This window comes from Typopeltis vanoorti, chromosome 2 (assembly GCF_054136105.1).
Source record: "Typopeltis vanoorti isolate ZY-2024b chromosome 2, IOZ_Tvanoo_1.0, whole genome shotgun sequence".
Classification (NCBI taxonomy): domain Eukaryota; kingdom Metazoa; phylum Arthropoda; class Arachnida; order Uropygi; family Thelyphonidae; genus Typopeltis; species Typopeltis vanoorti.
In genome coordinates this window covers 15,800,969-15,813,304 of record NC_143550.1, presented here as the reverse complement: position 1 = coordinate 15,813,304, position 12,336 = coordinate 15,800,969, and the positions used below count along the sequence as shown (strand labels likewise).

At 37.8% G+C, this 12,336-nt stretch overlaps 1 protein-coding gene across 4 annotated transcripts in view; it reads left to right on the top strand.

Moving 5' to 3' along the window:
• Oseg1 (intraflagellar transport protein Oseg1) overlaps positions 1-12,336 on the top strand; it is a 796,421-nt gene that overhangs the window by 337,103 nt on the left and 446,982 nt on the right. For all 4 annotated transcript variants that reach the window (XM_090410292.1, XM_090410285.1, XM_090410300.1 and 1 more), the window contains exon 12: positions 10,329-10,493. In XM_090410292.1, coding sequence (XP_090266418.1) covers positions 10,329-10,493 — 165 coding nt within the window. The remainder of the gene's footprint in view (positions 1-10,328; positions 10,494-12,336) is intronic.

Here is a 12,336-nt window from a genome sequence, read left to right as displayed (position 1 = left end):
CTTTTGATACACTTTCGACAACAGAAGCAAGAAACAAAGACATGATACTAGTATAAATGTACCAGCTTTTTTAATTATCCATGCTACAGATGAAAAGTTGATACAGAAATTATTATTATTACATGACACCTCCAAGGAGTCCAAAGACTTATCAAGGGATGGCACTTACTTTATAACTCTCCGTCTCTACAACTCAATCCACCAACTACAGCAGACTGCATCATCTACTCCAATGCTACCTACTGCCTACCACCACCACCACCGCTAGTATTTTACAAACATCTATTCCCATGATGGGATTCAAACCCACATCTTTTTGGCTGGAGAGTGGATACAGTAATCACCTAGCCAACCAGGCTGGCAAAAAATGTCATCCTTCTTCATTCAGAAAGGTATAGAATCACTGACAGGTTCTCCCAAAGCAGTAAAGAAACTACATTCCAGCAATGTCCTCGTAGAAACATCATGTCAACAACATTCTGAAGTACTGCTCAGAGCAACGTCAGTGGATGGAATACTAGTAGTAGTTACACCCATAAAACACTAGATTTGGTAGAGGACTGATCTCAGAGTGGGATCTTCTAGTCCCTGATAAGGAGGTATGTTCAGAGCTGAATGATCATGGAGGGGATAGGTATGAGGTGCATCATGATCCGTAAGGATGGTCACCTAGTTCCAACTAGAAACATCATTCTTACTTTTGATACTTCTAAGTCTCCAATATCTGTTAAGCAGGATATCTCAATTTTCCTGTTCGACTGTACATCCCTAATCTAATAATATACTTCATATGCCAAAAATACAGACATGCCTAAACTGCCTACCATTGTTCTGCCACCTGGGCTTGATGTGGTAGTAAAGAGCATGATAACCAGTCTTGCTCTAAAGTTAAATGTCTAAACTGTCAGGGAGATCACCCAGTGTACTCCTGTGCATGTCAGAAGTGGAAAAATGAGAAAGAAATGCAAAAGATAAAAACAGAACAGAACATATCAGGATCAGGATGCAAGAAGAAAATTAGCCACTACCACACCTTCTCTGAGAGACTCTTATGCTGAGAAGATAACAGTAAAGCAAATATCAACAGCCACTCAAAGTTGCAAAGATCCAATTTACATCATCAATTAATCAAACAACCAGTGCAAAAATTGTATGGGATAAAATTTCGAAGATGACAGGTAGATACAGAAACACCAGTTGTCTTCCTTGGAACATAATGGATGTATTATTGCTGATCCCCAAACTATTGCAGACACTTTGGGTTACAGCTTTGCCAGAATCTCAACAACAGTCTCATTATCAAATGAAATTATCAAATTGTTCCACAATTTGATAATTTCACTATATCTGAGCTTTAATTGTGACTGTTTCTCTGTCTAGCGCATCATTCGTACGGCCCCTCTCTAAAAATGGTTCCATTCGATGGGAAATCACTTGTGAAAAAAAAATTATGTCAAGGTTATCACTTAAAGATAAACTAGCAGATCCTTCCACAGAAAAAATAGATACCTCAGTATCCACTGAGGCAACTTGAACTTATCCAATGATCCTGATACTTCAGATGCTGTATTGGATATTTTACCAGAGGAAGAAATGGATGGATCATCCATACTTCTCAAAAATGAAATGAGAAATACAAACTTCATAAGGGAAAGTCCTCAACCAGGGAACCAGACATATCTACGAGACCTAAACAATAAGAAAATATTTACAGTGGAACTGCCATGGGTTTTGCCAGAATATCAATATCAAGCACCTGTTGCAGAAACACCAAACTTTCTATTTATTATTATTACAGGCAACTCCAAGGCGTCCTTAGACTAATCGAGGGAGGCCCAAAACAACATGTCAAGAACTATTCAGCATTCACACAGTAACTATCATACTTTCCTTTGAACTCATTTATTCCACTCATTTACCACCCTCCAAGTAAAAAGCCCAGTTCTAACACCCATGCTAAATACACTCTTGTTCAATTTACATGGATGGCCCCTAGTTCTCCCACCACCACACCTGTTCTGAAATATTTTCTCTGAGTTAATCTTGTAAAAACCCCTCAATAATTTGAATGTCTCATTCATATTAGCCCTTTTCTGCATATCAACCAGTTTCTGTAACCCACAAATCTTCAACCTGTTCTCGTTAGGTTCATTCCATAGACAAGCTACCATCTTGGTCACTTGCCTCTGGATCTTCTCTACCTCCTCCCCATCACCAAGAAGCCCTGGTGCCTAGATCTGATCTGCACACAGTAGTAAAAATGGGGTATTATCAAGGCTCGATAAAGAGGAACAATAACCTGCTTGTCTCTGCTCGTTAAAGTATTCTTCAGTAACCCAGTGATATGATGAGCTGATTTAGCCACTTTTGCTGTGTGTCCCCCTAACACTCCTTTCTGTCCACTAATACTCCCAAGTCTCTGGCTTCGTCAATTTTTTCCTGGAGTATTGTTCCACCAACGTGGTATACTGCTGATAATCATAATCATCAAATTCCTGCCATGTACCCTCAAGGGGTGTAGAGGATATGATAGTACTACATGAAAAATTTCCATCATTACTAACATTAATAAAGATTAACAGCTCAAAACTGGTGAGATCTTTCTGAGCTGATAATCTTTTCATCCCAAAATGCATAACCTTCACTTTGCCACATTAAACTGACATCCATTCTACTTAGCCCAGTCTGCCAATCTATCCAAATCATCCTACAAAATTTTGACATCATGTGTATTCACTATTGCTCTACCCAAATTTGCATCATTGGCAAATAATTGAACAGTTCCTCTCAGATCCTTTACTATATCATTAATGAACAAATTAAATAGCAGTGGTCCAAGAACAGAACCTTGCAGCACACCACTAGTCACAGGCCTTCTTCTGGACTCTATTCCTGAATAAACAATGCTCTGATATCTCCAACTACATTCCTATCCATCTTACCAACCCTATATCCAACCCCATGTACTGCAGTTAACTGATTAGAATATATGTGGTATCCTGTCAAAGGCCTTTGCAAAGACCAACAGTATCACTGTAAACCCATTACCCTTATCCAGTTCAGCCATCACTGTATTATAAAATGTGAGCAAGTTACTGAGACATGATTTACCCTTCACAAAACCATGCTGCCCCTCATACAGTATCAGATTTCCATCTATCCATTCCTGTATTTTGCTCTTGACCAACTTTTCCAATACCGTGACAACAACTCCTGATATGCTGATTGGTCAATAATTTGCAACAGCAGTCTTGGAGCCTCCTTTATGCAATGGAACTATTTTCCCCTCTTTCTATCCCTTCAGGACTAATCCAGAGCTGAGGATTAGTCAAGTGCAATATGGTCAAGTGCATTGACAATTCCCACGCCACTCCACATAAAACTCGAGCTGGTATACCATCAATTCCACAGATGCATTCACATTAAGGTTCTGTAATATATTTAATATGCTGAGCACCTCCATTTCAATTAGCTCAGTTCCTGTATAACCTTTGGCTCTCTCATTCCTGCAATATCACCACCAGGATGAAATACTCTTGCAAAATGTTCACTTAGTAATTCTGCTATTTTGGCTCATTCATTTAACTCCCTGCCATCGACATTCCTTAAAATCATTCTGCCATATGCATTTTTCCTTTTACTTGAACATATTGAAAGAACTGTTTGGGATTCTCTTTAGCCTGCATTGTTAACTTCCTTTCATAATCTGCTTTTGCTTTTCTTACCACACTAGTTACCCTTCTGGCCTGTGCCTTTCATTGTTTATGTGCCTGCAGGTCACCTTTCTCCTTAAATTCCCTCCACAATTGTTTCTTTTTTGAAACTCCAGCTTAATGGTGTTATTCATCCATTTCACTCCCATTTGATTTACTCTCCTGACTCTAGGTATGCAGTCAGCCATTATCCCCCTCAAATACTCCTTTACTACTTCCTGTGTGCTATTTGCATCCAGCCCTTGCAGTTTTACATACCATAGCACTGATCCAAGCATTCTCCTAAACTTGTCTTACTTACCAGCCTGGTAATTTCACATGTACCCTGTCTTAACTGAAAATTCTGCATATTTAGCCACTTCCCATGTTGGTGGCAACGTGGTCATATTCATTATAGACACATTTTCAGATGCAGTTACTAGATCGAGCACTCCCAAAACCCTAGTATGTTCCATTACATGCTGTCTCAGGGTCCAAAGGCGACTGACTAAGGTAGTTTCTGACCTCTTGAATGTCGAGTATGAGGAAAGCTTGATAAGATGTAATTTGCAGAGTCTGGTGGACATAAGGAAGAGGGGAGATATGATAAAGACTTACAAGTTGGTAAAGGGTTGTTATAATGTTGTGTCCTGAATAAACTAAGAAATGTTTTAACACGAATTATTGAGGACACAACTTTATTTAAACATAGGCAGAGAATGTGGCTTGTTGGCAATAGATTAGAAAGATAACTTTATGTATATAAACCAAAATTAAGAGCAAGAAATTGTATAAAAATGAAAGTAAACCCACGTGACCACGTTGTTGGGCATCGCGATAGCCGAGAAACACCGAGAAGAGAAAGAAAACAAAAAGGCCAAGCAGACCCCGATCGAGGCTTTTTTTTTTGGGTTCCTGTTTCCTGACCTCTCTTGGATGTTGGTCCAGTCCGCTCCAACGGAGAAGTTCCTAGCTGGCCGTGGATGGATTGGTTCATCTGTCGCAGCGTTTGAAAAGAGCCAAGCTATTTCCTAAGCCTGGGATAGCTGTGCGATGTCGTGCGACGGAAGAACCAAGCAGATGCCGTCCATTCTGGCCGTGCTCCCGAGCCATATCGCCTTTCCTGCCGAGGTTCTAACCGTATAGTTTATCGAAGGTGATCAGACGAAAAGCAGAGTGAAGAAGCCTTGATGCCCAGACAAGGCAAGAAGGACATGGTATCAATACAGGGATGGTAAAATAGACTTCTGTATTGTGATTTCCAGTTAAGAAAGCGTGTGCTTCCCTAAGAACGTTTGTGAAGTGGACTAAAATTTTGGAACTTTAAGAACTGTCTACAACTTGGCACAGGCCCATTTGTTTGAGAATTGTCTGCCTAACAAGGCCATGTTTATTCTGCAGGAATCAATAGTAAATGTGTAGAATGAAATAACCAATGACCACTTGAATGTAGAAAGTGTGATAAGTGTTAATGAGATAATGTTTAGTTACTTATAATGGTGGTCTAAGCAAGTTTATTTATATGTTTTGTATCTTAGTATTGAACCAAGGATCTTACTTGAGAATAATTCAGATCAATTAGTAGTAATGCTTACTTGTATGATTTCTCTATTTTATTAAACATGTTTCTTAGTACCTGCCTGACCTTTTGTTAATATATGAATTCAAACAGCCACTCATAAAAATATTGACGAACTTAGCAGGAAGAACCCACGTGTATGATTAAACAAAGCGGTCCACGACTGCATATATAAGAAATTAGTGAATAAAACTAAAATTTTATTATAGTTTAATTATTGTGTATCATTCTGAGAGAGCCATCCTGGATAAGAGTCCCATCTATCCTCGGTATTGGCTGGCGCAGTTATAATATAAATTTGTCAATACTTATCGGGTGGACTGTCTTAGAGTGATGTGTAAATGGTCATGTCCCACACAAGGACAAAGCCCTAAAACACTAAGTAAACTACACTTGGTTAAACTATAGAAGGGCCAATAGGACTGCTTAATTAAAAAGGGGAGATTAAAATAGAGAACGGAATAAGTGTAGTATGTCTTAAAAGTAAATGTTATATACGGGAATAAGAGATAAGTTTAACAATAAAGTAATAAGAATAAACAGCATATAAACACCACAAAAATGAAAAGGGGTCATAACAATAAGATCAATGGTGGAGAAGTTCTACTGAGAATAGTGGGAGATCAGGGGAGAACCAGAGGTCATCCCTGGAAACTGTATAAAGAGGGTGTGAGTAGGGGAGTTAGAGGCAGGTTTTCTCGTGCAGGGTTGTGAATGATTGGAATGCCTTGCCTGAGAGTGTGGTGTCTGCAAGGAGTTTGAGTGTGTTTAAAACATGGTATGATGAGATGTGTGTGTGTGATAAAAGGACCTCCCAGATGAGTCTTTTACTCCATGAGGTCTTGGGAAATAATAATAATTTACAGGCTTTCTCCTCTCTGTTGTATCATCCACTACTTGGTGAAGTTCTTTAACTCTTACATAAAATAAAGACCCTTAATTTCGATTTTCAGTTGTGTTGGATTCCCAGCCACATTGGAATTAAGGGAAATTACATTGAAGATGCAGCTTCTAGATCAACTCATACTTTTCAGTCCCTTAAATACTTGACTACACACAAGTTATAAAATCAAAGCTTATTGCCCAACGGAAATACTCATGGCAGGAAGCACCAACGAATAAATTACACGAGATTAAGCCTGACATTAAGCACTAGTCAATGTAGGAACAAAAGAGAAGTTGTTAAGTTGTTCTTGTTAGGCTATGCATAGGTCACAGTCATCTCACACATTCTTATTTTCTGAGGACTCATGACCCACCTATGTGCTGGAAATGCAATACTCATCTTACCATTAGTAATATTCTGGTGGAGTGCGAGCACTTCACTCAAGATTGAAATTACATTTTTGCTTATCTGGCTAAGTCCTAAACACTCAGACAGATTTAATAACTAATATTTAAGGAATTGACAGCGTATACTGGAAATATAGATTAAATAAACTTTAATATACACTTTCCGATATTTCGGCGAACGTTACGTTGCCATCTTCTTGGGAACTTACTAAAAGGACACGTGCACACAAGTACTAATACAACAAATGAGACTGAGGCTAGGACGCTAGCGTTTTCCTAAAGTCCTGATGGTGCCCCCTGGCGGGCTATATTGGTAGTTCTTGGCCTTTGGGCTGAAGTTCTTTTGATAAAAGTTTCCCAAATTTGGGGCAGTTTCATGCATCCAAATTTGTTGAGGTTTGGCATGTTCCTAAGGGCCGAGGCTGATTCCATGAATAGTCTTTCATACTTGAACTTGCTGCGGTGTATTACTGTGGCTTTCTTCCATCTTATTCTGTGGCGAGTATCCAGAGCGTGGTCTGCAAGCCCAGAGTGGCTGTACTGGTGGAATCGGATGTAATCCTTGTGTTCTGAGATTCTGATATTTGCTGTCCTGCCTGTTTGGCCAAAGTAGGACAGTTTACAGCTGCAAGGGACCTGGTATACCCCAGGTAGGTCTAGGGGAAGTGGTTGGTCTTTGGTAGAGCGGATAAGGGATGCCAGTTTTTTATGTGGTCTGTAACAAGTGGTCAAGTCATGTTTTTTTAAGATTTTATTGATTTTTTCTGAGGTGCCTCTGATGTAGGGAATAGTGATGGATTTAGAGTAATCTTTTTTGTGAGGGGGAGGGGGTGGTGGCTTGTGGATGACTGGGTTAAGTATTTTTTGGATTTTTTGGAGGGGGTAGCCGTTGGCTGAGAAAGTGTCACGGATGTGATTTAGTTCAGAGGTTAGGGCTTGATCATTAGAACAGATTATTTTTGCCCTGTTGAATAATGTTTTAATAACTCCATATTGTTGTGAGGGGGGGTGGTGGGATTGTTGGTGGATGTATCTGCCAGTATGGGTGGGTTTTCTATAAACTGAGAAAACCAAGGTTCCATCAGGTTGGCGGGTGACTAGTGTGTCTAGGAAGGGGAGGTTATTGTTTTCCTCTTTTTCCAGGGTGAATTTGATTCTAGGGTGTTGGTTGTTCAAGTGTGTTAGGAAGGAGAGGAGTGAATCCGGGCCATGTGGCCAAATAGCAAAAACATCATCAACATAGCGAAGCCATATGGTAGGTTTTTGTGGGGCTGAGTTTAAGGCTTTCTCTTCAAACATCTCCATGAAAAAGTTGGCCAAGGGTGGGGAAAGTGGTGAACCCATGGCTGTCCCCTCTATCTGTTTGTAGAATTTTTCCTGCCAAACGAAATAGCCTGAGTTCATTGTAAACTGAAATAGGGCTGAGATATCGGGAGGAAATTTAGCTTGGATTAGCTCTAAGGTTTCTTTGAGAGGGACATTCGTGAATAGGGAGGAGACATCAAAACTGACCATTATGTCATTGTGTTGGAGTGTAAGGTTTTCTATACTGGCTTTGAAGTGGGCTGAGTTTTTTATGTGTGATGGTGTATTGCCAGTATAGTGTGAGAGCGCTTTGGCTAAATGCTTGGCTAGTTTGTAAGTGGGGGAATCAATGCCATCCACTATGGGACGTAATGGCTTTTTGTACAATGTTTTTACATTTTTAAAAAATATTAATTTATTTAAAGAGATTAGATTATGGATTTATATATATGGAGATGCCACATTGTAAATACAAAACTTTGTACATATATTTTATACTATTCACCATTTTATCTCCTTGTAACTATTTATTTTTTTACCTACCAACACCCTGTGTACTGCTATAATCCATTTCCTGTTGCAGTATGACCTTTGCTCTCCTTGTGCCATAAAGCCCCAAATCAGTCAATCAACCTTAATATCTTCCATGAAAAAAAAGTTAAAGTCAGAGGAAAATTAGAATAATAAATAGGATCTATTGTGAATTATACCAGAAAGTGAGATGCTTGAAGTATTTAATTGTTTATTCAAGTTCAAGATTTCAAAAAATTAAGTTTTTTATTTTAAAAAAAGTATAATGTACTAATGTTTTCAAAACTTCACTAGATTTGTGCTTCAGATTACCAGATATAATCCAGTGTTATATTTTATCCTCCAATTATATGTGTGTGTGTGCGTGTGTGTGTTTAATCGACTAATCTTGTTTGCTAGTAAATAGGATTGAACTAATTTTTTATTAAGTTATTACAGCAATTGTATATGTGAAAAACTCTTATTCCTCTCAGAAAGGAGGTGTGACTGATGTGGGATAAGGAGAACACAAACATCTACCAAGCCAGACTGCACATTTCACAGCATGTAGTGACACAGCCGCTCATTTTATGTTCCACTGTATATGCACGCTTGAGCATTAAGATGTTTTGCTTGTTGAGAGAGAGAGAGTATCTAGTTACAGAATAAAGAGTGGCAGTGAGACCAAAGGATAGTAGCCTCAATGCTAAACACAGTCAGTAGCTCTGGAAATGTAAAGAGTGATTGCACATGTTTTTCTAAATCTTCTCTTCTGTTGCATGTGTTCAGTGGTAGATGATATATGCTAAGAGCTTGGTCATGGATTTGGATTGGTGCAGGGCAGTGGAGCAGTTGTCTGTTGCTGACTTTCTTTATTATTTTGGAGAGGATTAAAGTGATAGCAGTTGGTCTAGTTTGATAAGAGACTTTTATATCTCCTTTTTTTTCTTGTTTGTCTGTGATAAGCAGAATTTTTCTTTAACTGCTTTGTTATATCTTTTGTTGAACCAAGCTTTGGAAAGTAGAGAAGTACTCTGGGTACAACGGGGAATGAAGCCGTTTATGCCATTGAGGATAATTTCTATTACTGACTTGGAGTAGGTGTTTGAATCAGAAGAATGGAAGCAGTAACCTGATCATGGAAAGGAAGAGTAGAAGTTCCATAAGTTATCCCACTTGGTAACCTGTAGTGCCAAGGACATGAAGTTGAAAGTTTTTATATAGCTCCCACCACTGAAAGGTTATGTAAAGCTGTAGTACATCTGTGTTATGGGTGGTCTAAGCTTTTTTTTTTTTTTTTTGCATAGCCCAGAAAAAACTCTGCTCTGGAGAGATCAAACATGGAACATTTTCAAGCCGCTTCAGGCCTCTAATAAGTGGGGTGGTGGTGTAACACTGGGTATTGAAATTCATCTCCCACCTAAAGACAGTTACAAAAATCCATGCATATGGCTGGCTTTGAAAATGCTCTGTGTGTTGGTTGAAGAGCAAATACACTGACTGCTCAGCTAACTAGGCTGGCATGTGGTTTGAATGATTGGAAGCAGGAAGTTCTGTATGAGAGGAAACTTGCACAAAATTATTTGCATGTATAATTTGCATTAGGTCATTGCTTATAGCAAAAATTTCTTCATCTGGTATAGCTCTGTTCATGTTTGAAAAGGAATGACATTTGAAGTGAATATTAATATCGCCTAGGAAGAGGACTTCACTACCTGGATTGCAGAAAAGTCAAGGTTCAAGAATAAGAAAGTGAAGAAGTTAGAGTGATTTTCTGAATTTAGAGGGTGGTAAATATATATATTTTTTTGATGAATTTTTTTTATGATTATTCTGTAATCATTTCCTTACTTGATAATTAATGATTAATAATTTAAACTTACTGCTCTTAAAACCTAAAGGTATAATTTAAAATTCTGAGTAATAGTTATTATTTTGTTTCTTATTAGGTAGTCAAGATATTTGTAGACAATCCATTTCCTCTTCCTGTATTAAAAATTCCCTCTGCTGTTAGATGCCTTGACCTAAGTTCTGCACGACAAAAGTTAGCAGTTGTTGATGATATGGGAACATGCCTTGTTTACGATATCAATACTCATGAGTTGCTCTTTCAGGTAAATGTAGTGGACATTAATGTTACATTTTAGCATGAAAATATTCATCCATTATTATTATTGAAACATTTCTTCCACATTAATGTGGCAACAGTCACATTGTGCGTTCCCTGACTATTCATACCTCCCATCCCAAGGTTAAAACTGAATAACTGGATTTAGATCTCCATGTAACCTTTAAGGAAAATGTGGAGAACTGACTGGGGATTTCTGACCTAATGCCCAATTCTCCCTGTTCCATGGTGCACCCTATTAGAAGGTATCTGCCTGGATACTAAACAGATTAGGATGGGCTGGCAATTTAGGTTTTTGCCAAACAAATTCTATTCTTATTGGCTTAAACCAAAATAAACTGATGGTACAACATGATAGAATTTCATGCTGGCTGGGGTACCACCCAGTTAAACAAGTCCGTCCCACTGTTTTTGTCAGGGAAGCACGATGAAAATCAAAAGTTCATTTCAACTACTGAAAAAAAAAAAAAAAAAACCCAACTCACTATCAGCAAAGTTCAAGATTGGCATCAACATAAGCATGAACAAAAAAGAAATGGAAATAGCATAAAAATTAGATAATGTCAGTGATTGACATAAAGAAGACAAAAAGGAATTGAGATTCTTTGAAGTATTAGATTCAAGATGTTATATTCTGGTGGTAAATAATGGTCAGGGAAAAGAAGAAGTACCTATAATCAGTACTAAGTATGAGGATAATCTTGAATGACAAGATATAAAGTAGAGTGATGTAGACAGATATCAGAATGGGGGATCGGACAGTGAGACTTATTTGTGCCTAAGGTCCCGCAGAAGGGTCTTTTAAGGAAGAAGTGAAGACACATAGAGGAGGCAGCTGACACAAATAAAAAAGGATAAGTTTTCCATGTTTGAGATCAAAATAGCAGACTAGGAAATGAATACCAAACATATAGAAATGTTTTGGGAACATTTGGAGAAAATAGCAAAACAAATAATAATAGAAAGTACCTGCTGGATTTCTTTTCAGGATACGGACTACTTATTACTAAACACCATGTTCCAGCATGAAGATGTTCACAGAGTCATTCATGTGGAGAGAAGAAAACTGAAGAAATGAAAAAATTCTCATTGACCATGTTATCATTAATAGCAATATCTTAACGTGGATTTAAGATGCAAGCATATACAGAGAATTGAAATAGGAAGTGATCACCATTTAGATCTGAGCAGAATAAAATTTAATATCATATTGAAAAGAAACGTGTAAGACAGTTATGAAAAAAAAAATTAAACTTTGAGTAACTTTCAGCAGTGAACTGCAGACTCAATACACAAATATTATTATAGCAAAAATGAAAAAATTTCAAAATGAAATCCAAACATTTTAGACTACTGGAAAACCCAGAGATGACAGAAAAATCTCCATAGTGAGCACATCAAGTTTGGAGAAATGATCAGAAGAAAAGAAGAAAGCATATTGAGAGCAATATATAAAGCATAATGCTCTGAGAAAATGAAGAGAGCCTATGGGAAAACCTTGCTAAGAAAATGAAAAGAATTATCAGGAAGGTGGCAAAGTATTCTGGAGGCTATTGAAAAAGGTTAGAAATGGTCAAAAGAATACTATAATAAGAATCAGAGATATAAACACCGAAGATAAAGTTATTTTAGATGTTTAGAGTAATTACTTTGAATGATTTTAAATGAAACAACACGTAATAGCATGTTGATGAAGACATTCAAGAGGAATGGAGTCAGTATTTTGGCAGTGAATTGTAGATTCAGATACATAAATATTATTATTGCAAATATGAAAGAATTTGAAAATGAGATCCAAACATTTTAGACTTAGTGGAAGATCCTGAGAA